General features: G+C 55.2%; 9 protein-coding genes across 9 annotated transcripts; 5 read left to right on the forward strand and 4 right to left on the reverse strand.

The window, feature by feature from the left end:
- Positions 1 to 322: 322 nt before the first annotated feature.
- LOC131590569 (feather keratin 4-like) lies at positions 323 to 1,776 on the forward strand. Its single transcript, XM_058860735.1, has 2 exons — positions 323 to 447; positions 948 to 1,776. The coding sequence occupies exon 2, from the start codon at positions 968 to 970 to the stop codon at positions 1,316 to 1,318; it is 351 nt and encodes a 116-aa protein (XP_058716718.1). The 5' UTR covers positions 323 to 447; positions 948 to 967; the 3' UTR covers positions 1,319 to 1,776.
- A 4,888-nt stretch (positions 1,777 to 6,664) lies between these two features.
- LOC131590436 (feather keratin B-4-like) lies at positions 6,665 to 7,399 on the forward strand. The gene has a single exon (XM_058860505.1). It carries the CDS (start codon positions 6,801 to 6,803, stop codon positions 7,134 to 7,136), a length of 336 nt encoding a protein of 111 aa, XP_058716488.1. The 5' UTR covers positions 6,665 to 6,800; the 3' UTR covers positions 7,137 to 7,399.
- A 1,241-nt stretch (positions 7,400 to 8,640) lies between these two features.
- On the reverse strand, positions 8,641 to 11,988 carry LOC131590268 (WAG22 antigen-like). Its single transcript, XM_058860197.1, has 4 exons — positions 11,967 to 11,988; positions 11,454 to 11,555; positions 9,045 to 9,576; positions 8,641 to 8,933 (listed from the first exon to the last, which is right to left on the reverse strand). Exons 1-4 carry the CDS (start codon positions 11,986 to 11,988, stop codon positions 8,771 to 8,773), a joined length of 819 nt encoding a protein of 272 aa, XP_058716180.1. The 3' UTR covers positions 8,641 to 8,770.
- Positions 11,989 to 12,399: 411 nt separating this feature from the next.
- LOC131590269 (sericin-1-like) lies at positions 12,400 to 13,212 on the forward strand. The gene is made up of 2 exons (XM_058860198.1): positions 12,400 to 12,914; positions 13,059 to 13,212. Exons 1-2 carry the CDS (start codon positions 12,400 to 12,402, stop codon positions 13,210 to 13,212), a joined length of 669 nt encoding a protein of 222 aa, XP_058716181.1.
- A 571-nt stretch (positions 13,213 to 13,783) lies between these two features.
- On the reverse strand, positions 13,784 to 14,364 carry LOC131590435 (scale keratin-like). The gene has a single exon (XM_058860504.1). It carries the CDS (start codon positions 14,342 to 14,344, stop codon positions 13,952 to 13,954), a length of 393 nt encoding a protein of 130 aa, XP_058716487.1. The 5' UTR covers positions 14,345 to 14,364; the 3' UTR covers positions 13,784 to 13,951.
- A 3,614-nt stretch (positions 14,365 to 17,978) lies between these two features.
- Positions 17,979 to 19,351, reverse strand: LOC131590483 (scale keratin-like). Its single transcript, XM_058860596.1, has 2 exons — positions 19,197 to 19,351; positions 17,979 to 18,799 (listed from the first exon to the last, which is right to left on the reverse strand). The coding sequence occupies exon 2, from the start codon at positions 18,773 to 18,775 to the stop codon at positions 18,383 to 18,385; it is 393 nt and encodes a 130-aa protein (XP_058716579.1). The 5' UTR covers positions 18,776 to 18,799; positions 19,197 to 19,351; the 3' UTR covers positions 17,979 to 18,382.
- A 673-nt stretch (positions 19,352 to 20,024) lies between these two features.
- On the forward strand, positions 20,025 to 20,780 carry LOC131590491 (scale keratin-like). The gene is made up of 2 exons (XM_058860605.1): positions 20,025 to 20,082; positions 20,195 to 20,780. The coding sequence occupies exon 2, from the start codon at positions 20,219 to 20,221 to the stop codon at positions 20,609 to 20,611; it is 393 nt and encodes a 130-aa protein (XP_058716588.1). The 5' UTR covers positions 20,025 to 20,082; positions 20,195 to 20,218; the 3' UTR covers positions 20,612 to 20,780.
- A 1,181-nt stretch (positions 20,781 to 21,961) lies between these two features.
- Positions 21,962 to 22,665, reverse strand: LOC131590489 (scale keratin-like). Its single transcript, XM_058860602.1, has 2 exons — positions 22,659 to 22,665; positions 21,962 to 22,546 (listed from the first exon to the last, which is right to left on the reverse strand). Exon 2 carries the CDS (start codon positions 22,520 to 22,522, stop codon positions 22,130 to 22,132), a length of 393 nt encoding a protein of 130 aa, XP_058716585.1. The 5' UTR covers positions 22,523 to 22,546; positions 22,659 to 22,665; the 3' UTR covers positions 21,962 to 22,129.
- Positions 22,666 to 23,954: 1,289 nt separating this feature from the next.
- Positions 23,955 to 24,518, forward strand: LOC131590499 (scale keratin-like). The gene has a single exon (XM_058860613.1). It carries the CDS (start codon positions 23,957 to 23,959, stop codon positions 24,347 to 24,349), a length of 393 nt encoding a protein of 130 aa, XP_058716596.1. The 5' UTR covers positions 23,955 to 23,956; the 3' UTR covers positions 24,350 to 24,518.
- Positions 24,519 to 25,217: the final 699 nt, after the last annotated feature.

Raw genomic sequence — 25,217 nt, forward strand, 5'->3', positions numbered from 1 at the left:
AAAATTCAATACTCACGTCTTGACTCCCAAAATCTGCAACTCTCCGTGAATTCCCCCAGGATTTACCTTGCATTATGCAAATGAGGCCTCATCTCCTTTAATGACACCAAGCAGGTCCCAAAGGGGTTTGAAGGCTGCATAAATCCTGCTGAATTAATCACTGCAGTGTTCCCAGGAATGAACCTGTCCCGGAACGCTTTAAGATGAAAGCACCTTGCGGTCAGATAGACAAACCACAAGATAAGGAAGTGAAGCAGTAAAGAATACAAATACTGAGGGGAAAAAAAAAATAAATAAAAAAAGCCTGTAATCAGTCGTGGCCCATAAATCACATCTTGCACAAAGAGTGGCCCAAGTCGTCGGGCAACTCAAAACTCGGTATAAAAACCTGAGCAACTCCAGGCTCTCCCAGACATTTCTCTTCCCTCCTTGACCATCGTGAATAAGGTGAGTTTCAACCTATTTATTCTCTTTTTACAACGAACTTCTGCCTTGATTTCGTAGTTTTCCCCCCACTCCCGCTGCGGCAGTTTTTTCTCAGAGGGAGGAAGGGATTTTATACCAAAAAGGGGGTTTTGTGTTGGTGGGGAATTATAAAAATCATTAGTTAGCCACGTTAGCTAATTGTCTGTGGGTTATTTATTAAATGGGTAATTTATTAAATGGGTAATTAATTAAATGGGTTATTTATTAAATGGGTTATTTATTAAATGGGTTATTTATCCAGTTTTGGGATCCAAGGAATTTTTAAGGTTGTGCAGCTGCACTTAAACACCAGCAGTGAATTTTTGGGCCTGTCCAGAGTCGCGTGAGCGCGTCCCACCACAGCCCAAGCAAAAAATTCACCTGCGGGCAGAGCACGAAAAGCACTAAAAATCCGCTTTCCTCCTCAATTCTCAATACTGGGAACTGCTGTTGCCCTGCTAAACGTGGCTCCTGTATTCCAGAATTCCCTCCGGCCACAGCCATGTCCTGCTACGACCTCTGTGCCCCCACGTCCTGCGGCCCCACGCCGCTGGCCAACAGCTGCAACGAGCCCTGTGTCCGGCAGTGCCAGGACTCCACCGTGGTCATCCAGCCGTCCCCCGTGGTGGTCACCCTGCCCGGGCCCATCCTCAGCTCCTTCCCCCAGAACACCACCGTGGGATCCTCGGCCTCCGCCGCCGTCGGGAGCGCTCTGAGCGCCGGGGGGGTCCCCATCAACTCGGGCAGCTCCTTGGGCTTGGGGGGCTTTGGCTACCCCGGGCTGGGCAGTGGCTACAGCCGGCCCTACCGGCGCTACAACCCCTCCCGCAGCGGCTTCTACGGGCCCTGCTAAGGCGGGAGGAGGAAGAGGAGCAGGAATGCTGAACCCCGAGCCGTTCCTGCAGCAGGACTGAGCTCCCGGCCGCGCTTTTTGGATGCCACGCCAGACACCCCCAGCCTGGAGTTAAAGGAGCTGCGGGAGTTCGACATCCCCCCCAAGCCAGGCCTTTGCTTGTGTTTTGTTGTGCTTTTCTCTGATTGAATGCCTTGTCCCGCCTTTTTGTTTTGTTTTGGGTTGTTTTGTTCGGGTTTTGTTTTTTTTTTTCTTTTTTTTGTATTTGATAATAGGCAGAATGTTAATTGTTAGCGATTGTTCTGCATGGCTGGATTAGCACAGGTCATTCATCAACGAAGGAGGAAGATTTCCACTTGCTGAGTGGGGGATGAGTGGGTTCTGTCCTTACCGGACCATGGAAATGCGTTCCTGACTTTTACGTTGCTTCCTTCCCTTCCTCAACCCATTAAACTCGTGCTGCATCACCCTCCGAGTCTGCCTGGCCTTCTTTGCTCTCCCAGCCCCTTTTCCGGTGCCTTTGGAAGCTTCCCCCTTCCAGAAAACACCGCGCAAATCATTTCAGAGGAGAACGAGCCAGATTCCAGTGGCGGAAAACTTCTAAAAGCCGAGCCCCCTTTCCAAAGGCAGAACCTGCAGTGGGTGCCTCCTGCTGGGGCATAAAAAGGGAATTTTAAAAGGTGTGAGACCTGGGGAAAAGCCTTTCAAAAGAAGGGAGCTGAGCTGGGATTCCGCAGGGAAGTGTGGAGGGAGAGCAGCAGCAGCCGGGGCAGGATTTGGGGACAGCCTGGAGCTGTTTGGGGACAGCCTGGAGCTGTTTTGGGGACAGCCTGGAGCTGTTTGGGGACAGCCGGGAGCTGTTTTGGGGACAGCCTGGAGCTGTTTTGGGGACAGCCTGGAGCTGTTTTGGGGACAGCATCTCCCGACAGCCGAGCTCGGCCCCCGGTGAGTCTGGGAGCGGAGGCACAGAAGGATGGGAAGTGTTTCTCCCTTTGGAATTTGCTGGGATGGGAAGCAAGTCTGGGACAAAGAGATGAAAGGACTAAAATTTGAAGTATTTTTAGTTCTAACCCTTTCTTGGGGTGTTTTGAGCCGTTGTGTCTGGCTGAGCTGAATTTTTCCAGGCTTTGTTCCTCCTGGATCGGGATGAAGGTGCTGTTTAGACTCCGGAGCTTTGCTCCCTGAAGGAAAAAGGTTTGGAAAGCTTCCCCTGGAGGCTCCGGATGACTCAACCTCCTGTAAAACTCCTGATATCTCTGAAAAGTCTGGCTTGGAGTCTTTGTCTGCCTGTCCAGAATGAGGCTGAACTGTAATTAAAGATGTTGATGAGGTTGTGCCGACTGCCGTCATTAGTGGGATGAAATTAAAGGAGGTAAATGAAAGAATTAATAATTTTAAGGAGGAGGCTTTTCTTAATAAGCACCAGAAGACAGTGGAAAGCTGGCAGTTTGATGTTCTATTACAGGAGGAGTTTGCTCTGGATTAAATGTTTAATTTAATGTTTTTTGCCATCTCAACTGAAGCTGTTCCCTGATCAAAGGTGATGAATTCCAAAAGGTCCAAAGGGCTCCAAAGGGCTGTGGCTGAGGAGCTGCTGAGAAGGTGCCTTGGATAGGTTCAGGTGTTTATTTCCCATGACAAAATTAATTTCCTTACTCTTGCAATTCCCTTCTCATTAATTGAACCAAACCCCTTCCCAGATCGCACAAAAACTCCCCTCGAAGTTGAGGTGTTTACTCCAAGCACTCAGAAATCGCATCAGAGGGGTCAAACTTTAAAAAATAAAATAAAAGACGATCCTCAAGCATCACTTGTCCCCTTCATCCCTGTCCCAAAAAGCCTTTTTGGGTTAAAGCTTGGTGTGGCAGCGAGTAAAGCACAATTCTGAGGGGAAAAAAGGGAAATCTGGGTGGGTTTGCAGACAGCTAGAAAGTGATTTATTCGTAAAATGGGTGGGGATATCGTGTCAGAATGTTTTTCACAGGGAAGGATTTCTTCTGGAGACCTGCAGCAACTTGGTCCCACAGAAATTAAAAATACCACGAGGTGTTTTTGCAGAAGAATTTGTCGTCAGCGAAAATCCATCTCAGCACCAAATTCTGCCAAGCTGAAGCCGGAGCTGCAGCATCTCCTGGGTTTAGGGAGAGAAGGGAAGAGGCAGGAAGGCTCTGGAGAGCTTTTATGGCTTTCTGGGGCTGCCTGGAGGATCCGAGACATTCCCGCACCTTTTATTACCCATTCCCTGCGGGAATTGTGGCTTTGCTTTGCATTTGGCCGCGTTCCCGGCAGGGAAATTGGTTTGTTTACTGTTTATGTTTATTATGGGTTTATCCTGGGCACGGATGAAAAACCCTCGACCCCGCCAGGCCGCTTTCATCTCCCGGCTTTGCATCCATTAAATATTCCCGACTCCACCGCGCCGACTCCACCTTCCAAAGCGGGGATGAGTCAAAATCCGATTTGTTTCGGGCTTCTGGCGTTTTGGGCACACACCTGGGAGCAGCTCCGGCCGTGGCAGAGTTTTAATCGGAGTCCTGAGTGTGCAATTCCAGCCTTGATAAGCGCCCAGGAGATTTCAGGTCCCTGCTCCTTGTAATATTCCCATGAGCGACATCCCGAAGCTTTTGGCTCCTGGGAGGAGGGGATGGAGCCAGCCAGACGAGTTGGACTTAGGATCACCTTTAGAAGAGGAATTTGGGCTCTTTTTATCTCCTCTGCAGCTTTTGATGAGTTGTGGTTTTAAACCACAAGCTGCTCTCAGAGTCGGTAAATAATTATTGTTGTAAAGGAGAAGTCAGGGAATCATGGAATGGTTCGGGTGGGAAAGGGGCCTTAAAAATCATCTAAACCACGGGCAGGGACTCCTTCCACCAGCCCAGGCTGCTCCAAGCCGGCCTTGGACACTTCCAGAGCTCCAGGGGCAGCTGCAGCTTCTCTGGACAAGCAATTTTTGAACATTTCTCTGTGGGCAGCGAGAACTTTGGGAAATTCTGCTCAGTCCTGAGGGATGGGAGAGTTCCCACCCATCGTGGGGGTCATCCCAAACCGGGGAGTCACGGCTGGAACTGTGAAAACTCCGATTTGTATTTCAAGGACAAGGGGGAAGCGCTGGAGCCGGTGGGGAAGTCTGTGGGATCCATCAGGGATCCATCAGGGATCCATCAGGAATCCATCAGGGATCCATCAGGAATCCATCAGGGATCCATCGGGAATCCATCAGGGATCCATCAGGGATCCATCAGGGATCCATCAGGGATCCATCAGGGATGCATCAGGGATCCATCAGGGATCCATCAGGGATCTTGGCCACCCTTTTGAACCCCTGGTCATGTTCAGAGAGTCCGTCCCTGCCCATTTGCTGATCATCCCCCATTTGCATGTCTGAGTGGTCGAGGGAAATGTTTTGGGAACTTTGAAGGTTTCTGCTCTTCAAAAGTCTCCAACCGGCGTTTATTTCCCAGGAGATGCTGGGGATGATACTCCCGGTTCGGGGCTGATTTGCCTGTCTCTGCCTCGGAGATGAAACACCAGGAGAGCTTGGAATGCTCAGCCCTGCCCTCCAGTCTGCTCCTGCATTGTCTGCAACGACTTTTTAATCTGGAAATTGCCTTTGAAAAGGAACTGGAATTGCTGCACGCTGTGGTGCTCCCTGAGACGTGCAAAGTGAAAGCCAGAATCTGCTTTCAAAGAGGAAAAAAAAAAAAGGAACATCATAAACGACTCTAAATAACCGCTATTAATTTAGGGAACAATTTTGCATAATTGTGCAAGGCACGGCAGGGGGAAGTATTAATTTAGTAGGTGTAAAAGGGTTTGGCGTCTTTGATGACCCCAAAGATGAGCTTTGAGTGCGTCTGAGCAGCCCCAAATTCTCAGGCATCCTCCGGATGACCTCAATCGTTGTCCCGCAGTTTGATCTAGGGAGAAAGCCCAGCCTGGAGACTCCTGAGATGAAGGATTTGGACGCTCAGCTCCCAATTTGTGCCTCAGATTCCATCATGGGAGTGTGGTGGGTTAATAAAGAAGGATCAGATGCTGATCCTCTTCCATGCGCTCTGCTGAGTCAAGAAAATAAAATCTCAACCCACGTCCCAGTACCTTTGAGAGTTTAATCAGCTCCAAATGCCTTCTAACAATTTTATTTCCTCTATTTTTGTGTGTGTCTCTCTGTTTGAGAGGAATTTGGTGACGTTCTGAGGCAGAAATAGGAATTTCTGCCCTCTTCAGAGCGAGGTGTGCCAAAAACTTGCGCCCTGGTGGATTTCACAGGGAAGTTCACCGCCCCTTTTCCTGATGGTTTCATCCATCCGTGTCATGGTTCCTTAGGATGCAAAATAATTTCCTGAGTAACCCAGATGAATCAGCCTCTGAGGCTCGTAAGGTTTGAGGATAAAAGAAACCTCTCTGAAGGAATGCGTAAATTACCGGGGAGGAAATGAAATCCACGAGAAACACAAACGGAGAGGAAAAGTAAATCCCCAGCCAGGGGTATTTTGCATAAGAGGAATCGTTAGCAATTGGCTGCTAATGAGCTACAAGCACAACTTTTGTCCCCGGCCCCAGGGGCTCTCTGGGCCAGGGTATAAAACCAGCCCGGTCAGAGGAGCTCAAACCACTCCTGCTTTATTCTCCTTGGAGAAAAGGGTAAGTCCTGATCTGCTTCCCATTTTCCTGCATTGCTGCTGCCTCTGTGTTTTATTTTTCTGCTGTTTGTCTGTAGCAGCCCGGGGTTTGTGCTCTTTAAACATCGCTGGTGAATCCTCGAAGAGCAGCTTTTTCTCCTTTTTTATCTGTGAAGGGTGGAGGTTGTTCCTGCGCTGACCCCGAGTTTTTTTTTCCTTTGTGCCACCCAAATCTTTCCGTTCCGAGAAGCTCCAAGCGTTGCTCAGCAGCTGGGAGTGGATGTGGGGGAACCTGGGCAGAGCTTTTGGCTCTCGGGGTGGAATCACAGAATATTCGGGGTTGGAAGGGAGCTCTGGAGATCTCCCGGGGCAGGGGACACAGGAAAAGCCTCCAGGCGGGTTTGGAACGACTCCGGACAGGGAGACCCCTGGGCAGGAGGGTCTGAATATCTCCGGAGGGAATTCCTGAACTCCCTCGCTCAGAGCGACCTGTGCCAAGGCCTCACCACCCTCACGGTGAAATTTCTGCTCCTCGTTTTAACTTGCTGAGGAGTTTTTTGGGGGTTTTTTTCCCCTCTATTTTGGGGGACACGGCTTTTCCTTGCTTTTCTGCCTCACTCCCCCACTTGTTTCAGGGCTGCAGGAGGAGTGCGGTGGGAAAGGAGCGGCTCAAGGGGGAGGTGGAGCTGCCCTTTGTGGTGTGGACAGCTCCGGGCATCACTGAAATCTCCTTTCAAGCCCAGACCAACCCTTCACTCCGTTCTCCACGCACTCCATCACCACAACAGCTTAACCACAGCGCTTAATTACAGCTCCCTCCTTGCATTCCAGAATCCGGAGCTCACACACACCCCACAGCCATGTCCTGCTCCGACCTCTGTGTCCCCACGTCCTGCGGCCCCACGCCGCTGGCCAACAGCTGCACCGAGCCCTGTGTCCGGCAGTGCCAGGACTCCACCTACGTGATCCAACCCTCTCCCGTGGTGGTCACCCTGCCCGGACCCATCCTCAGCTCCTTCCCCCAGAACACCGCCGTGGGATCCTCGGCCTCCGCCGCCGTCGGGGATGCTCTGAGCGCCGGGGGGGTCCCCATCAACTCGGGCAGCTCCTCCTCGGGGCTCGGCGCTTTGGGGTACCCCGCTTTGGGGGGGATTTATGGCAGGTCCTACCGGCGCCCCAACCGCGGTGGGCCCTGAGGAAGCCTCGGGACGGCCTCGGGGAGGGATGAGCAGGAGGTGGAAAGCGCGATCCGGATGCAGGACTGAGCCCCGCAGCTTCGCCCCCCAGCTCACGGGGCTGCAGGAGCTTCTGGCGTTCCCTTTCTGAGGCAGCAGGGAGGTGAAAAATGTCACCCGGTTGTCCGGCTGTAAAGCACTGCCTCGAAATGAGGGATTGATTTTAATCCGTATTCAACACTTCTGCTTTCCCACGCTGCATATCGCTTTTTATTATTATTTTTTTTTAAATTCCACTTCCTGCTCATTAAATAGTTGGTGCATCAATTTGTGGTTTACAATGTTCCTTCTTTCTCTTCCTCTTTGGAGCCTTCTCTGGGAGAAATTTGCCTGTGCATAAATTGTGAGTACCACGCAGATCTGCCTTTAAGTTACACCACGCTAATTACTGAGGAGTTAACCATAGATAAATATAAACAATGAGTAATATTTTTTTTTGTAGGGAACAAGTATGAAATATTATTCATATTATGAAATAATCACTCCTGGCTAACAACAAATGGTGGGAAAGAGGTCGGAAACAAAAAGCTGCTTTACAAACAAAATTTTATTTAATTTATTCCAAATATCCCAGCTAAAATCCGTGTCCTTAAATTTGAATCCATTCCCCCTTGTCCTGTCCCTCCAGATCTTTGGAAATAATTTCTCCCCGTATTTTTTATCGGCTCTTGTAGACACTGGAAGGTGAAATCAGGTCCCCACCAAGCTTCTCTTCTCCAGGCTGAACAAACCCAGGCAGAACATTTAAAACCCAAGAAACAAATCGAAAACTTAGGTCTCGTTCTCCCTTTGTTGTCCTACCAGCTTAGGCACGCTGCAATGATGTGTTAATAACATCTCTTGCTAAACGAGGTGGTGATTGAGGGGCCTCCGGTGTCACCAGAGAGCAAGAAACAATTACTCAGAACCTCGGGGAAGATAATGGAGTGTGAATTGCTAAACAAACATTCCTGGACATCGTGTTAAGTACCCCAATTAAACTCCCATTGCACGTTTTAAAGGCGTGGAGGACGGCAGATCCTGCGGTGAGGAACCCTCAGCACCCTGCGGGCTTTTAACCCCGGAGAGAAATATAAAGGACAAATGAGAACCAGAGAGGCTTTTGTGCAGCACAAAAAGGGGTTTAATGTCAGAGAGAAGAGCGACAGCCGAGTGCAGGGAATCCAGGAGATCCCAGGGACAGCGGGGGATGCAGGACTCGTGTTGTGGGAGCGGGATACAGCCAGGGGATGGGGGGCTCAGGGGGCACAGAGGGGATGGGGGGCTCAGGGGGCACAGAGGGGATGGGGGGCTCAGGGAATCCCGGGGGAATGGAGGGGTCAGGACATTCCCGGGGGATGGAGGGATCAGGACATTCCGGAGGGAATGGAGGAGTCAGGATATTCCCGAGGGGATGGAGGGATCAGGGAATCCCGGGGAATGGAGGGATCAGGACATTCCCGGGGGGATGGAGGGATCAGGATATTCCGGAGGGAATGGAGGGCTCAGGGCACAGCCGGGGCTGCTGGCCACACTCAGCTGCCGCTGCCCGTGGCTCCTGCCCGCTGTCCCCAAGGCCCGGGCTGGGCTCCAGGGCTGGCACTGCCAGGGGGGCTTTAGAAAACCCCACAGCTCCCGCGGCGGGACCTGCCCCATCCCTGCGAGCCGGGCAGGGAATAGCCCAGGCCCCGCGAGGAGAAGCCGGAGCTGTAGGAGCTCCCGCAATTGCCAAAGGAGCCCCCATAGCCCCCCTGGGAGCCCCCATAGCCCCCATAGCCCCCCAGGGAGCCCCTATAGCCCCCATAGCCCCCCAGGGAGCCCCCATAGCCCCCCAAAGAGCCCCCATAGCCACCCAGGGAGCCCCCATAGCCCCCACAGCTTCCCAGGCCAAAGGAGCCCCCATAGCCCTGGGAGCTCCCATAGCCAAGGGAGCCCCCATAGCCCGGGAAGCCCCCAGAGCCCCCAGAGCCCCCAGACCCAAAGGAGCCCCTATAACCACGGGAGCCCCCAGCCCCAAAGGAGCCCCCATAGCCCTGGGAACCTCCATAAGGTCCCCACCCAAAGGAGCCCCCAGAACCTCCAGCCCCAAAGGAGCCCCCAGAGCCAGAGGAGCCCCCCAAGGCCAGCGGGCCCCCGTAACCCCCAGCACCTCCCAGCCCAAAGGAGCCCCCAGAGCCCGAGGAGCTGCGGGAACTGAAGGAACGCCCCAGCCAGGCTGGGCCCGACGATCCCACGATGCTCTCCTGGGGACAGGTGCTGAGCAGGGGGCCCGGGAAGGTCACCACCACCGGCGGGGGCTGGATCAGGGCTCTGGACTCGGGGCACTGCTGCACACACGGCTCGTTGGAGCTCTCGGCGATGGGCTGCGGGCAGCTCACCCCACACCACTCGTTGGAGTAGGACATCCTTCTCTGCTGGGCGGCTGCAAACGCACAGCAGGAAGGACTTTAGAGCTAAACCGGCTGAGAAGAACCAAAACTGAGCCCTCTGTGTCTGAAGTATCAAAGGGTAACTGATAAATTCGAAAGTGATATCAAAGAAATCTCATTATTGTACAAACTCCACCTTTAACCTTCCTCTCACCATGATCATCCTCGCTAGAGAAATTCTGTGCTGGATAAATTAAAGGAATCTGTAGCAACCTGTGGCAAAGATTCACTCAAAGGTGTAAAACCAGCGAGAAAGAAGCCAAGAGGAAGAGGAAAAAAGGCTCACAGACCTTGTGTAGAAATGCAGATTTTAAGAATACGAGCGACACCACTTACCTTGCTCGCTGCAGGGATGGGAAGGAGAGGAGTGGATGAAGGGCTGTGGGTGAGCTGAGCTTTTATATCCTCCTCAAAGCCACCCTCCGTGCCTCCCGTCCTCGTTTATTACAAAACCAAGGCGATACCGGGTGCTTCGATTCTGTCACCTCAGCACTGTCCCTCCCAAACTCGAGTGGCTGTGACACAACTGCTGATGGCAATCAGCTCCCTCTGAGGGAGATTTGAGGGGATTTGGGGAACTTGGGGCTCCGTTAAAGCCAGTCCTGCTTTAGTCCCATTTTAATGTTGTCGAGTTTTATTGGGACATCTTAGTGGCCAAGGTGATTTCCATGGTCGCCACGGAGCCCTTTGTGGTGCCACCTTCACCAGGTGAAGGTCACCCAACCAGACCTAAAATTGTGGCTCTGAGAGGACACAAATTCTCCTTTTAGCTGGGTTGGGATCTATAAAAGTTGTCCCCAAAGAGGCAGAAATTGGCGCAGCCAGAAGAGGCCTCGGCCTAAATCTAATTCCAAACATTTCACGATTTCATTTGAAATCTCGGCTTCAAGAAGTTCATTTAGAAATACATTAAAAATCTTTATTTTCTTTTCCCCCACCCCCAAAGTACTGACCACAGAAAAAAGAAAGAATTCAATAAAGCAGTAATAAAATAATAACATATTTTATTAGGACGAGTCTGGGACATCCTGCAGATATTTATTTTCTTTCCTCTTGCAATTGTTTTCTAATTTTACGGTATTGCAAAAGAGAGGCAATAAATTACGTCTAAATTGTAAAATAGCTCTGCTTCTGAAGTGTCATCAGGATTTGCTGATAATAGTGAGAGGCACCTGGAGGATAATGACTTCAATCTGCCTCATAAATACTCATTAATAGTCAGGGCTTGCAATTTCTGTTATTATCCTATTAAATGAAGGCCGGCAGTTATGAGGATTTATTCTGAGTTAGGAGCTCCCTTGTTATGAAATAGCATCATTTAAAAATATCAATCAATGTCACTCCTCTGGATTCCCTAACCAGCCTCTGATTAATAATTTCAGTGCTGGCAATTATTTGATTTTCATTCATGAGCTCAAATTCTTTCTATTATTAACTATTAATGAGTTTGGGATGATTATGACAAGTACCAAGTGCAGCTTCTTCTGAATTTATGAGGCAGCTTTTTGCTGAAACATCCTGAATTTTAGGGGAGAAATGAAAGTCTGATTGCAAATTATCTGAATTTTCAGGCTTAACCATCAGTGTTCTGTATCTCATGGTCCTGGAAGGATCTGGAACATCCCCAAAGTGTCTCCGTGGCATTCCAAAGCCAGCAGGGAATGGAGCAATGGAATTGCTGAGTAATTAATGGTGTTTGAGCTGCAAACACGGCTCTCAAAACCCCTCAGGTTTCTGAAGCATTTGGAGATATTTGATATTCTCTTCATTTCTGGTACCCATCTCCTTCTTCTCGTGCAGCTTCCATGGGTTTTCACAGGATTCACTTAACACCCACCAATTATCAAAAGGCTAATTAATCTGAACTCACCGAACCTAAAGACAGGGCTGACGGTGGGGATTATCCCTTCATCACCCACCACCTCGATGCCCTCAAGTCTGTCATGACACGGCCTCACGCCCGTTCTGTTCTCTGCGCGTGGGGAGTGGCAGTGCAAAGCCAGCAGAATTAAATCCCTCCACGCCAGGGTGGTGGGACCGGAGGCACGGAGGGCGTTTTGTCCCTGTAAGCACTTTGGGAAATGTATAAAAGCTGCCACCGCTCCACGTCTCCTCCACACACATCTCCATCCGCATCTCCTCAGTTATTCGCCTCGGTGAACAGGGTAAGTCTGATTTCAACTCTATCCTTCTCTATCCCTCTCTTTTCCCACCCAATTTATTGATGTTATGGATTGGCAGATTAAGAAACTGTGGGTCTCAGAAGGCTGTTCTAGAGTAAAATGTGAATTTTCACCATGCCACTTGGAATGACCATTTCCCAGGCATTTTAGGTCCAATGCGTGACCATAAAATTTTAAAATATCTGAGCGATCATTCCCACCTTGTGGCAATATTTGTTCCATAAGGGTAAATTTTCTGGTTTGGAAGCTGAGAGCTACTTGGAATAGGATATGAAACTATAAAAATTGCAGCTTTGTATCTGACACCTCTTAACTTCCAATAGATGCATGGCTAGATTTCAGCTGCTCTTAATAAATTTATAAAGAGATAAAACCAGATTTGTCACAGTGTAAGGAGTGTGGGATTCACCAGAGATGACACCAGAGGTTTTCATCTCTGTGGAACATCTCGGGGATCTTGACAGCAGACAGTCTGGAATGTGATTTTTGTGGCCAGATGAGGGTCAGATTTGGAAAGCAGTGAACTCCGGGCTCTCAAATTTTCCATGAGAAAGAACAGGCGGGTACAGGTGGAAGTTTCTGGAGCTGAAACCTTACTCCTGCTGTGCGTTTGCAGCCGCCCAGCAGAGAAGGATGTCCTACTCCAACGAGTGGTGTGGGATGAGCTGCCCGCAGCCCATCGCCGAGAGCTCCAACGAGCCGTGTGTGCAGCAGTGCCCCGAGTCCAGAGCCCTGATCCAGCCCCCGCCGGTGGTGGTGACCTTCCCGGGCCCCCTGCTCAGCACCTGTCCCCAGGAGAGCATCGTGGGATCGTCGGGCCCCGCCTGGCTGGGGCGTTCCTTCAGTTCCCGCAGCTCCTCGGGCTCTGGGGGCTCCTTTGGGCTGGGAGGTGCTGGGGGTTACGGGGGCCCGCTGGCCTTGGGGGGCTCCTCTGGCTCTGGGGGCTCCTTTGGGGCTGGAGGTTCTGGGGGCTCCTTTGGGTGGGGACCTTATGGAGGTTCCCAGGGCTATGGGGGCTCCTTTGGGGCTGGGGGCTCCCGTGGTTATAGGGGCTCCTTTGGGTCTGGGGGCTCTGGGGGCTCTGGGGGCTTCCCGGGCTATGGGGGCTCCCTTGGCTATGGGAGCTCCCAGGGCTATGGGGGCTCCTTTGGCCTGGGAAGCTGTGGGGGCTATGGGGGCTCCTTGGGGGGCTATGGGGGCTCTTTGGGGGGCTATGGGGGCTCCCAGGGGGGCTATGGGGGCTCCCTGGGGGGCTATGGGGGCTCTCTGGGGGGCTATGGGGGCTCTTTGGGGGGTTATGGGGGCTCCCAGGGGGGCTATGGGGGCTCCTTTGGCAATTGCGGCAGCTCCTACAGCTCCGGCTTCTCCTCGCGGGGCCTGGGCTATTCCCTGCCCGGCTCGCAGGGATGGGGCAGGTCCCGCCGCGGGAGCTGTGGGGTTTTCTAAAGCCCCCCTGGCAGTGCCAGCCCTGGAGCCCAGCCCGGGCCTTGGGGACAGCGGGCAGGAGCCACGGGCAGCGGCAGCTGAGTGTGGCCAGCAGCCCCGGCTGTGTCCTGAGCCCTCCATTCCCTCCGGAATATCCTGACTCCTCCATTCCCTCCGGAATATCCTGATCCTTCCATCCCCCCGGCAATATCCTGATCCCTCCATTCCCCGGGAATGTCCTGATCCCTCCATCCCCCGGGATTCCCTGAGCCCCCCATCCCCTCTGTGCCCCCTGAGCCCCCCATCCCCTGGCTGTATCCCGCTCCCACAACACGAGTCCTGCATCCCCCGCTGTCCCTGGGATCTCCTGGATTCCCTGCACTCGGCTGTCGCTCTTTTCTCTGACATTAAACCCCTTTTTGTGCTGCACAAAAGCCTCTCTGGTTCTCATTTGTCCTTTATATTTTCCTCTGGGGGGGATGTGCACTCCTGTGCAGGAAGGAAGTGCTTGGAGCTCCTCATTTGGCCAAGGCCCTTGGGTCATCCTGACGTGTGAAAAGAGGCCAAGAGATGCAGGAATAGATTGCAGGCGAGTTTATTGTGGGGAGCAGGGCGGGAGGGGCTGGCAGAGGGGCGCTGGGCAGGCCCCAGGCAGGCCGGGTGTCACGGGCTGCAGGAGGCCGGGGCAGCTTGTGGCGAGCTCAGCTTGTGCGGGCTGGGCTGAGGCGGGCGCGGCTGCTCGGGCTGGGCTCTGGCGGCTCTAGCAGGGCCCGCAGGTGTCCCAGAGCTTCTTGCTGTAGCGGGGCAAGGCGCAAGGGCTGCAGGCGGGAGCAGCGTAGGCTCTGCCAAAGGTGCACAGGCCCCCCGAGGCCTGGGTGGCGCCGGCGCCGTAGAGGCCGCCCAGCCCCAGGGAGCCGCCAAAGGCCGGGGCTCCGGAGGAGCCCACCACGGCTTGCTGGGGGAAGGAGCTGAGGATGGGGCCGGGGAAGGTGACCACCACGGGCGGCGGCTGGATCAAGGCCGACGAGTCGGGGCACTGGCGGGCGCACAGCTCGTTGCAGCTCTCAGCGATGGGCTGGGGCACGGCCACGCTGCTGCGGGGGGGACACAGGTCCACGCTGGTGCGAGGAGGGCACAGGTCGTAGCAGGACATGTTGGCGTGAGAGAGGAGATGAGGCTGAAAGGCAGAATCGGGACAAGCAGCGGTTACAAGCAGGGCAGCCAAGGGCAGCTCCCGCAGCAGCAGCGCCCCGTTCCCTGAGCGGCCAAAGCCCCCCAGCCTTGCCCAGCCTGCCCGGCCCTGGCCCCGTGCCCTGCAGCCCCCTGAGAGCCGCGATGATGGGCAGAGGCAGAGAGCTGCCAACAATCCCTGCCCGAGTGAGTCCCTGTGGCCAGCCCGGCTCCGTCCGGCCGGCCCAAGGGTCAGAGCAGGACATCCTGACAGGATAAAGGTTGGCTTGAACAAGACCTAAAATCTATCAAGAGCAGCAAGCTGATGACAGAAATTTTCCAAATGATTGTAATCACTGCATTGTGTTTTATGTTCAGCCTTGAGCGATATGGTGAACGCACACTGAGTGCCTTGATCAAATATTCCTGCCTCTGTAAAACCATCCCCAGCATGGCCCGACCCCACAGACTGATCTTTGTTCTGGCCCCACATGGCTGTGTCTTTCAGCTTTTGGAAATGCCAGCCCTGAAGAAAAATATAAAAACCTCAGTCCCGTCTCCAATAAACTTCCCCAAAGTGGGGATAGAGCCCTGAATTAAATGTGGCTTTCCTTGGAACTGGAAGGTCTGTTAAGACTCTGAGAATGCCACTGAACTCACCTGAAAAGGGTCTCAATTCTCGTCTTGAATTTTATAAAATACTGAAATAATCACCTGAAATAACTGCTTTAATCTGTGGCTTTTAAAAGCTACTAAATGGCTTGGAACACTCAAATTTCTCAGAATTTCTGTGCTCAAACCCAGACTCCCAAATCCCACATTTCCCACTGAAGAGCAATTCCAGACAGAAACGATGTAAAGCTGTTCTAAATCTCAGCCTTCCTAAAGGAATCTTCTACAACTTCTCTGCTACAAGCTCTGGTTAAATAAATAGAAAGAAATGAAAAATTCATACTCACTAAGCTCTGCAAGGCGAATGAGCTAGAGAAGTGTCTGGATGGACCCAGGCACTGGAGCTTATATAGAGGATCCCGACATTCCTGAGGGTTTGGAATTTTGCTTGGGATGGGGGTTCTGCCACAAAGAAATTGTTTACCAGCTTTGAGTCACAAAAGTTTGGAGTTTGCGGCAGTTCTGATTCCATTCACATTCTCCTATCGTGTGATGTCGGAGTTTCACCATCCTGATTTCTTTAATCTTGGGTCTTAATTGGCGCTGGCAACTCCTGGCATCATTAGAGTGACCTCACTGGAATTACCACGTTCATTAAGCTGACTCCACATGTTACTTCTTCCTTTACAACCTTGTCATGAGCTTGTCTGCTCCAAGATTTTGTAAGACTCATCTTTGGCTGACATGGACATTTTTTTCCTTAACAGCCCTTTAAAATTATCTGATAAATTAATTAGAAGCAGAAATCAGCTTATTCCAGGACTACCCAGGAATAAACGTCTTTTCCAGCCCTAATTAAAGAGAACTTGCTGGTCCGAGATGGATTTAAGTGGTCGTGAATATCTGCTGAGATCATCCAGGACACTCAGCAATTCCACAATAGTTTTCCATTGAGAGGGAGTTTTGAAATCAATCCCACATTTTTTAGCTAAAAAAGTTTCATTGGGAAATGAAATTCAGTTTTAAAAGGGTCGGTGGTGCTGAATGTTCCCCTATCAAGTCCTGTGATTCCAATTCTGAGGAAAAATCAGAGAGGCAGATCAAGGTTTTTCTTTAATGTTGTGGGTGTAATCTGTTATCAGGAGTGTTCTGGCCCTTCTTGAGAAAAATACTTTGCAATGATTTCACAAACAGTCATTACATGGTGTTCAACTCAGCTAATATTCGGTGTTGTATGACATGGGTGATTTAGACATTTCACTCTTACACAACCCCAACTGCTTTAATGTGCAGGAAACAAGGTGGTGCCTGCCATTACTTTAATTAAATCATGATCTGTGCCATTGGAAGTCAAGGGTTAATAATTAATGCAGCTCTTGTTTTTATTTCTTAAAAAAAAAAAAAAAATCCTTTCCATATCCGTGATTGAATCCTCTGCGAGGTTAAGATTCAACCTTTGCTCTATTTGTCTTATTTCAAACTATATTTTCCATAAAAAATAAATATTTGCGATTATTTACCCTTTTCCTGTGATTTTTCAGAGCACAACTTTTAGGTTTTCACCTGTATCCAGTGCATTTTACAGACCCTTCTTGTCATTCCTGGAGAAATCCCCCCCGGAGATGAAATGTCTGCTCTTAATTCCTATGCCGTTGATTGTTGTGGTCCAGATTCACCCCAACATTTTAATTTTCTCCGCAGGTGATAAATATTTGGGTTTAGGTTTGTGTTTTGCTTGCTGCCCCAACAAATTTCCCGGTATTTGCTGCAGGGGAAAGGAAAAAAAAAACGATTCTGCAAGCACAGGAAAAGATTGAGTGGTTCCCACATCTCCCAGCCTGGGGGGGATTCCTTTGCCTAGATTTATATTTTACATAAATCTGACAGTCAGAGCAAGTTGTGCCTCATCCCTGGCTCAGGGCACAAACTCCTTTCAAATCCTTTTCTCCAGGGCTGCATCAAAACCCCGTGGGCAGCAGGGGAGGGGGATTCAGCCCCGCTCAGGTGAGACCCCACCTGCAGAGCTGTCCCAGCCCTGGATCCCGGCCCCGGCAGGAGCTGGAGCTGCTGGAGAGAGCCCGGAGGAGGCTCCAGGAGGATCCCAGGGATGGAGGAAAGGCTGGGAGAATTGGGATTGCTCCTTTTGGAGAAGGGGGAGCTCTGAGGTGACCTCGCTGTGGCCTGGCAGGACCTGAAGGGGCCACAATGAAGACGGGGAGAGACAATTCCCAAGGGATGGAGTGCCAGGGCACGGGGAATGGCTCAGACTGACTGGGAGGGGGTTTGGATGGGATTTTGGAGATAAATTCTTCCCTGTGAGGGTGGCGAGGTCCTGGAATGGATATTCCACGGCTGCCCCGTCCCTGGAAGTGTCCAAGGACAGGTTGGACAGGGCTTGGAGCAGCCTGAGGTAGTGGAAGGGCAGGGTGTGGAATGAGATGATTTTAAGATCCAACCCAAACCAGTCCCTGATTCTGTGATTGCCTCTCTCTCCACTTCGAATTAAAAACACCGCGATTTCAGCACTCTCCGAAATACAACATTTATTTTGAGGGGGTTCCAGTGAGGAAAGCCTCCCGCTATTTCCAGGTTTTTCTCGAGCCTCTGGGGAACAAGGGCTGTGAGAGCACTTGGGAAGTGCCGAGTAATGACCTCTGCTCGCCGTATTTTTGTTTTGCTGCGCCTCGCATGTCCCAGGGCTGAGTAAGAGCGCCCAGAGGAAGCAGGGAGGAGCTGCCAGGCACCTCAGCCCTGATCAGATCGCTCGTAGCCGCTGGGTTTGGCCAGACCGGGCCCTGCCCTGCTCTTACTTTCCCTTTTGTGTCATCCAGGGCAGCCTCTCACAGTGGCTGCGGCACTCCCAGCCCTTTCCAGTGGCTCTCCAGAGATTTAAACAACCAGAAATGGTCAAGTTCAAAACCATTTAACGAGCGGGTAAGACTTCATCTGAATACTCATCACCATTTAAGACAACAAGAGATGAAAGCGACACAAAAATTCGATGCATAAGAGATTTATTGCAGAAAAAAATGTGAATAAATCACACAGAGATTACAAAGGAAAGCATGCGAAAACAAGAACGACATAGAGAATAGAAAAACTAAAGCCAAAATTATTAACACATCCAGTTCTCAACAAACAGAGGTAAATAAATGGAAATATAACATGAGGTTGATATAAAAGACATAAAAATTAAAGATCAAAGATAAGGAAAGAACAATGAAATTCTTATACATAATACATTAATAAAAGAGAACATAAATAATTAGATGTTCAAACTGGACATAAATCAAAATAATAAGCAACAGAAAAGAAAAGGTTTAAAGAAAACAGTAATGGCGACAATAAAGGGATGAAAAACTTCGGGATTTCTCCATTGCTGACGCATAAAAAAGCCTCTCTGGCGGCTCTAGCAGGGCCCGCAGGTGTCCCAGAGCTTCTTGCTGTAGCGGGGCAAGGCGCAAGGGCTGCAGGCGGGAGCAGCGTAGGCTCTGCCAAAGGTGCACAGGCCCCCCGAGGCCTGGGTGGCGCCGGCGCCGTAGAGGCCGCCCAGCCCCAGGGAGCCGCCAAAGGCCGGGGCTCCGGAGGAGCCCACCACGGCTTGCTGGGGGAAGGAGCTGAGGATGGGGCCGGGGAAGGTGACCACCACGGGCGGCGGCTGGATCAAGGCCGACGAGTCGGGGCACTGGCGGGCGCACAGCTCGTTGCAGCTCTCAGCGATGGGCTGGGGCACGGCCACGCTGCTGCGGGGGGGACACAGGTCCGCGCTGCTGCGAGGAGGGCACAGGTCGTAGCAGGACATGTTGGCGTGAGAGAGGAGATGAGGCTGAAAGGCAGAATCGGGACAAGCAGCGGTTACAAGCAGGGCAGCCAAGGGCAGCTCCCGCAGCAGCAGCGCCCCGTTCCCTGAGCGGCCAAAGCCCCCCAGCCTTGCCCAGCCTGCCCGGCCCTGGCCCCGTGCCCTGCAGCCCCCTGAGAGCCGCGATGATGGGCAGAGGCAGAGAGCTGCCAACAATCCCTGCCCGAGTGAGTCCCTGTGGCCAGCCCGGCTCCGTCCGGCCCGCCCAAGGGGCTCCTTCCTCGCTCATCCCGAGGAGGCTCGGCCGGGCCTGGCCGGGCCAGGCTGCTGCCAGCACGGCCGCTGCCCCGGCAGCTCCGCTGGCCACCGAGGGCCCTGGGCAGCCCCTGGGCCAGGAGGCAGAGCCCCGCAGGCAGGCACCCACCTGCCCTTGGGCTGAGCAGAGCGAGGCCGCAGCGGTGGATGCAGCCCTGGCCCGGGCCAGCGCTTTTATGGGCGGCCGCAGAGGCGGGGCAGGGGCTGCCCACGCTGGGGCCGCGCCTGCGGGGCCAAGGCGGGCTCGGCCCTGCTGCCGCGGGGCTCTTCTGCTGACTCCTGCCTTTCCTGCCCGGCCCCAAGCTGCACCATCAGCGCCTGCAATTAGCCCGCTGCCACCTGGGGCTGCAGCCCCAGGCAGCGCCTGCCCTGGGCCACCCGCTGGCCCTCAGGGCCACCGGCCACAGCCGAGCCAAGGCCCGAGCCAAGGCAGCTCCCTTGGCTGGGGCCCTGCCTGCTCAGCACCCTGCAGCAGCCCACACTGCAGCACAGCCGGGCTCCAGCTGCCCCCGGCCGCTGCCCGCCACCTCTGCGACACGGGCGACAAAGAGCCCTCGTGCTCCTGAGCCCTGAGCTCCGCCCTGGGACAAGGATCACAAAGGGCCGGCAAGCGCAACACACTGTAGGGCTCTCTCAGCCCCGGCCAGAGCCCCTCCGAGCCCTGCCGTGAGCCCCTGGAGCCAAATTCCTGGGTGCCATCAGTGCTGTCAAGGCTGTGAGGCGGCAGGAAGGACAGGATGGCTTGGGCAGCGGGAGGTGCTGGGCTGGCAGCTGGGGGATGCTGACTCAGGGAGGGGCAGGGGGGCACAGCCCCGGTGTCAGCAGCAGGACGAGGAAGAGGAGGAGGAGGAGGAGGAGCAGGAGCAGGGAGTGTCCCCTGTGCAGATTGGCCTGGCTGGAGCAGAGCAATGGCCCGGCTGCTATAAAAGCCGTGCCTGGGCCAGCCGGGGCCAAGCACTGCCCTGGCCACCTTCTCCTCCTCCTCGGGGACAAGGGTAAGTGTGCGAGCGCTTGTGGCCGCGGCTCCCGGCTCCAGCCCGGCGGCCCCTGGGGCTCGGCCGCTGCCTGTGCCGCTCTCCCTCCCGCCACGGCTGCCCTCTCTTGCAGAGCTCGCTCGGATCCCAGGCCAACATGTCCTGCTACGACCTGTGCCCTCCTCGCAGCAGCGCGGACCTGTGTCCCCCCCGCAGCAGCGTGGCCGTGCCCCAGCCCATCGCTGAGAGCTGCAACGAGCTGTGCGCCCGCCAGTGCCCCGACTCGTCGGCCTTGATCCAGCCGCCGCCCGTGGTGGTCACCTTCCCCGGCCCCATCCTCAGCTCCTTCCCCCAGCAAGCCGTGGTGGGCTCCTCCGGAGCCCCGGCCTTTGGCGGCTCCCTGGGGCTGGGCGGCCTCTACGGCGCCGGCGCCACCCAGGCCTCGGGGGGCCTGTGCACCTTTGGCAGAGCCTACGCTGCTCCCGCCTGCAGCCCTTGCGCCTTGCCCCGCTACAGCAAGAAGCTCTGGGACACCTGCGGGCCCTGCTAGAGCCGCCAGAGCCCAGCCCGAGCAGCCGCGCCCGCCTCAGCCCAGCCCGCACAAGCTGAGCTCGCCACAAGCTGCCCCGGCCTCCTGCAGCCCGTGACACCCGGCCTGCCTGGGGCCTGCCCAGCGCCCCTCTGCCAGCCCCTCCCGCCCTGCTCCCCACAATAAACTCGCCTGCAAAACATTCCTGCATCTCTTGGCCTCTTTTCCCACGTCAGGACGGGTCCGTGGATGGGGGAGATGCAAGAGTGGGAGGGGAAATGGTGTTAGTGGGATGGATCAGGGGAATGGGAAATGGAAGGGGAACGAGAGGTAGATTATAAGAGGGCCTGGGGGAGTGGAGGTTCATGAAGGGAAAGTGTTTAAATCTATGTGAAAGTCTAAGGATACGAAGAAGAGCCCTGGGAATGGGTAACGTTAGAAGCTGGAGAAGGAGAAGGCAAAGGCGAAGGAGAAGGAGAAGGAGAAGGAGAAGGAGAAGGAGAAGGAGAAGGAGAAGGAGAAGGAGAAGGAGAAGGAGAAGGAGAAGGAGAAGGAGAAGGAGAAGGAGAAGGAGAAGGAGAAGGAGAAGGAGAAGGAGAAGGAGAAGGAGGAGAAGAAGGACAAGGACAAGGATAAAGACAAGGAGCTTCAAGCACTCTGCCTGAGGACAGACAGATGCCCCAGCTTGCAGCCCATGGCACCAGGGGCTTTTCCACACCTTCAGCCGTGCTGGCAGTGCCTGGGGCTGTCCCCGGAGCCGGGAGCCGTGCAGGGCCAGAGGCTGTCAGAGCTGCAGCCCCCTGTGCCGTCATGGCTCTGCTGCAGCACCTTGGACAGAAATCAGAGTGAGGAATCCCCCTCACCATTCCCTGGACATTGAATATCCTTGTCATCAACTCCTTCTCTTCCATTTCCATGCCCTAGCCTTCATTCTTTGTATTATTCCATCTCCTTGTTTCTAATTTGTCTTTTCTTCTCCTCTTTTCTCTTGTCCCTGTCCTTCCTCCTTTGCTCCTTCTCCTTCTCCTTCTCCACCTTCTATTTCTTTCTTCTCTTCTCATGGTACTTCTTCTTCGTTTTGTTCTGCCCCTAGGTCTCCTCCTCCTCCTCCTCCTCGTTCTCTTTGCTGTTGACCTACTCGTCCTGCTTCACATTGTCCATTTCTGAATCTGCTTCGATTTCTATTTCATCTCCACCTCATCGAGTGCCTTCCCTCATCTATTTTACCTTCCCCTTCCCCTTCCATTTCCCACTCCCCCTGGGCCATCCCACTAACACCATTTCCCCTCCCAGTTCCTTAAAACTGCCCCATCCACGGACCCTTCCTGACTTGGAAAAGAGGCAAAGAGATGCAGGAATAGATTGCAGGCGAGTTTATTGTGGGGAGCAGGGCGGGAGGGGCTGGCAGAGGGGCGCTGGGCAGGCCCCAGGCAGGCCGGGTGTCACGGGCTGCAGGAGGCCGGGGCAGCTTGTGGCGAGCTCAGCTTGTGCGGGCTGGGCTGAGGCGGGCGCGGCTGCTCGGGCTGGGCTCTGGCGGCTCTAGCAGGGCCCGCAGGTGTCCCAGAGCTTCTTGCTGTAGCGGGGCAAGGCGCAAGGGCTGCAGGCGGGAGCAGCGTAGGCTCTGCCAAAGGTGCACAGGCCCCCCGAGGCCTGGGTGGCGCCGGCGCCGTAGAGGCCGCCCAGCCCCAGGGAGCCGCCAAAGGCCGGGGCTCCGGAGGAGCCCACCACGGCTTGCTGGGGGAAGGAGCTGAGGATGGGGCCGGGGAAGGTGACCACCACGGGCGGCGGCTGGATCAAGGCCGACGAGTCGGGGCACTGGCGGGCGCACAGCTCGTTGCAGCTCTCAGCGATGGGCTGGGGCACGGCCACGCTGCTGCGGGGGGGACACAGGTCCGCGCTGCTGCGAGGAGGGCACAGGTCGTAGCAGGACATGTTGGCCTGGGATCCGAGCGAGCTCTGCAAGAGAGGGCAGCCGTGGCGGGAGGGAGAGCGGCACAGGCAGCGGCCGAGCCCCAGGGGCCGCCGGGCTGGAGCCGGGAGCCGCGGCCACAAGCGCTCGCACACTTACCCTTGTCCCCGAGAAAGAGGAGAAGGTGGCCAGGGCAGTGCTTGGCCCCGGCTGGCCCAGGCACGGCTTTTATAGCAGCCGGGCCATTGCTCAGCTCCAGCCGGGCCAATCTGCACAGGGGACACTCCCTGCTCCTGCTCCTCCTCTTCCTCCTCCTCCTGCTGCTGCTGACACCGGGGCTGTGCCCCCCTGCCCCTCCCTGAGTCAGCATCCCCCAGCTGCCAGCCCAGCACCTCCCGCTGTCCAAGCCATCCTGTCCTTCCTGCCGCCTCACAGCCTTGACAGCACTGATGGCACCCAGGAATTTGGCTCCAGGGGCTCACGGCAGGGCTCGGAGGGGCTCTGGCCGGGGCTGAGAGAGCCCTACAGTGTGTTGCGCTTGCCGGCCCTTTGTGATCCTTGTCCCAGGGCGGAGCTCAGGGCTCAGGAGCACGAGGGCTCTTTGTCGCCCGTGTCGCAGAGGTGGCGGGCAGCGGCCGGGGGCAGCTGGAGCCCGGCTGTGCTGCAGTGTGGGCTGCTGCAGGGTGCTGAGCAGGCAGGGCCCCAGCCAAGGGAGCTGCCTTGGCTCGGGCCTTGGCTCGGCTGTGGCCGGTGGCCCTGAGGGCCAGCGGGTGGCCCAGGGCAGGCGCTGCCTGGGGCTGCAGCCCCAGGTGGCAGCGGGCTAATTGCAGGCGCTGATGGTGCAGCTTGAGGCCGGGCAGGAAAGGCAGGAGTCAGCAGAAGAGCCCCGCGGCAGCAGGGCCGAGCCCGCCTTGGCCCCGCAGGCGCGGCCCCAGCGTGGGCAGCCTCTGCCCCGCCTCTGCGGCCGCCCATAAAAGCGCTGGCCCGGGCCAGGGCTGCATCCACCGCTGCGGCCTCGCTCTGCTCAGCCCAAGGGCAGGTGGGTGCCTGCCTGCGGGGCTCTGCCTCCTGGCCCAGGGGCTGCCCAGGGCCCTCGGTGGCCAGCGGAGCTGCCGGGGCAGCGGCCGTGCTGGCAGCAGCCTGGCCCGGCCAGGCCCGGCCGAGCCTCCTCGGGATGAGCGAGGAAGGAGCCCCTTGGGCGGGCCGGACGGAGCCGGGCTGGCCACAGGGACTCACTCGGGCAGGGATTGTTGGCAGCTCTCTGCCTCTGCCCATCATCGCGGCTCTCAGGGGGCTGCAGGGCACGGGGCCAGGGCCGGGCAGGCTGGGCAAGGCTGGGGGGCTTTGGCCGCTCAGGGAACGGGGCGCTGCTGCTGCGGGAGCTGCCCTTGGCTGCCCTGCTTGTAACCGCTGCTTGTCCCGATTCTCCCTTTCAGCCTCATCTCTCTCACGCCAACATGTCCTGCTACGACCTGTGCCCTCCTCGCAGCAGCGCGGACCTGTGTCCCCCCCGCAGCAGCGTGGCCGTGCCCCAGCCCATCGCTGAGAGCTGCAACGAGCTGTGCGCCCGCCAGTGCCCCGACTCGTCGGCCTTGATCCAGCCGCCGCCCGTGGTGGTCACCTTCCCCGGCCCCATCCTCAGCTCCTTCCCCCAGCAAGCCGTGGTGGGCTCCTCCGGAGCCCCGGCCTTTGGCGGCTCCCTGGGGCTGGGCGGCCTCTACGGCGCCGGCGCCACCCAGGCCTCGGGGGGCCTGTGCACCTTTGGCAGAGCCTACGCTGCTCCCGCCTGCAGCCCTTGCGCCTTGCCCCGCTACAGCAAGAAGCTCTGGGACACCTGCGGGCCCTGCTAGAGCCGCCAGAGCCCAGCCCGAGCAGCCGCGCCCGCCTCAGCCCAGCCCGCACAAGCTGAGCTCGCCACAAGCTGCCCCGGCCTCCTGCAGCCCGTGACACCCGGCCTGCCTGGGGCCTGCCCAGCGCCCCTCTGCCAGCCCCTCCCGCCCTGCTCCCCACAATAAACTCGCCTGCAAAACATTCCTGCATCTCTTGGCCTCTTTTCCAAGTCAGGAAGGGTCCGGGGATGTGGCAGTTTTAAGGAACTGGGAGAGGAAATGGTGTTAGTGGGATGGATCAGGGGTAATGGGAAATGGAAGGGGAGGTAAAATAGAAGAGGGAAGGCGCTCGAGGATGTGGAGATGAAATAGAAATCGGAGCGGGTTCGAAAATGGACGACGTGAAACAGGACGAGAAGACTAACAGCAATGAGAAGGAGGAGAAGTAGGAGTTGGAGACCTAGGGGTAGAAGAAAACGAAGAAGTACCATGGAAAGAGAACAAAGAAAGAGAAGGTGGAGAAGGAGGAGAAGGAGAAAGAGGAAACGAGGAAGGACAAAGAAAAGAGAAATGAGAAGAAAAGACAAATTAGAAACAGAGAGAGGGAAAAATACAAAGAACGAAGGCTAAGACATAGAACAGGAAGAGAAGGAGTTGATGACAAGGACATTCAATGCACAGGGAATGGTGAGGGGGATTCCTCACTCTGATTTCTGTCCAAGGTGCTGCAGCAGAGCCATGACGGCACAGGGGGCTGCAGCTCTGACAGCCTCTGGCCCTGCACGGCTCCCGGCTCCGGGGACAGCCCCAGGCACTGCCAGCACGGCTGCAGGTGTGGAAAAGCCCCTGGTGCCATGGGCTGCAAGCTGGGGCATCTGTCTGTCTTCAC

The sequence above is a fragment of the Poecile atricapillus genome, chromosome 33, assembly GCF_030490865.1.
Source record: "Poecile atricapillus isolate bPoeAtr1 chromosome 33, bPoeAtr1.hap1, whole genome shotgun sequence".
NCBI classification, from domain to species: domain Eukaryota; kingdom Metazoa; phylum Chordata; class Aves; order Passeriformes; family Paridae; genus Poecile; species Poecile atricapillus.

Excerpts from the sequence above, each read along its gene's own strand:
- LOC131590489 (XM_058860602.1), bottom strand. The coding sequence starts at position 22,522 with ATGTCCTGCTACGACCTGTGCCCTCCTCGCAGCAGCGCGGACCTGTGT.
- LOC131590268 (XM_058860197.1), bottom strand. The coding sequence starts at position 11,988 with ATGGAACAAATATTGCCACAAG. Across the intron at positions 9,577-11,453 it reads CAGCCCTGTCTTTAGGTTCG|CCGCCCAGCAGAGAAGGATG; the intron begins GTGAGTTCAGAT and ends GTGCGTTTGCAG. Across the intron at positions 8,934-9,044 it reads CAGGGCTATGGGGGCTCCTT|GGGCTATGGGGGCTATGGGG; the intron begins TGGCCTGGGAAG and ends GGGCTCCCTGGG.
- LOC131590499 (XM_058860613.1), top strand. The coding sequence starts at position 23,957 with ATGTCCTGCTACGACCTGTGCCCTCCTCGCAGCAGCGCGGACCTGTGT.
- LOC131590483 (XM_058860596.1), bottom strand. The coding sequence starts at position 18,775 with ATGTCCTGCTACGACCTGTGCCCTCCTCGCAGCAGCGCGGACCTGTGT.
- LOC131590435 (XM_058860504.1), bottom strand. The coding sequence starts at position 14,344 with ATGTCCTGCTACGACCTGTGCCCTCCTCGCACCAGCGTGGACCTGTGT.
- LOC131590491 (XM_058860605.1), top strand. The coding sequence starts at position 20,219 with ATGTCCTGCTACGACCTGTGCCCTCCTCGCAGCAGCGCGGACCTGTGT.
- LOC131590436 (XM_058860505.1), top strand. The coding sequence starts at position 6,801 with ATGTCCTGCTCCGACCTCTGTGTCCCCACGTCCTGCGGCCCCACGCCG.
- LOC131590569 (XM_058860735.1), top strand. The coding sequence starts at position 968 with ATGTCCTGCTACGACCTCTGTGCCCCCACGTCCTGCGGCCCCACGCCG.
- LOC131590269 (XM_058860198.1), top strand. The coding sequence starts at position 12,400 with ATGTCCTACTCCAACGAGTGGTGTGGGATGAGCTGCCCGCAGCCCATC. Across the intron at positions 12,915-13,058 it reads CAGGGCTATGGGGGCTCCTT|GGGTTATGGGGGCTCCCAGG; the intron begins TGGCCTGGGAAG and ends GGGCTCTTTGGG.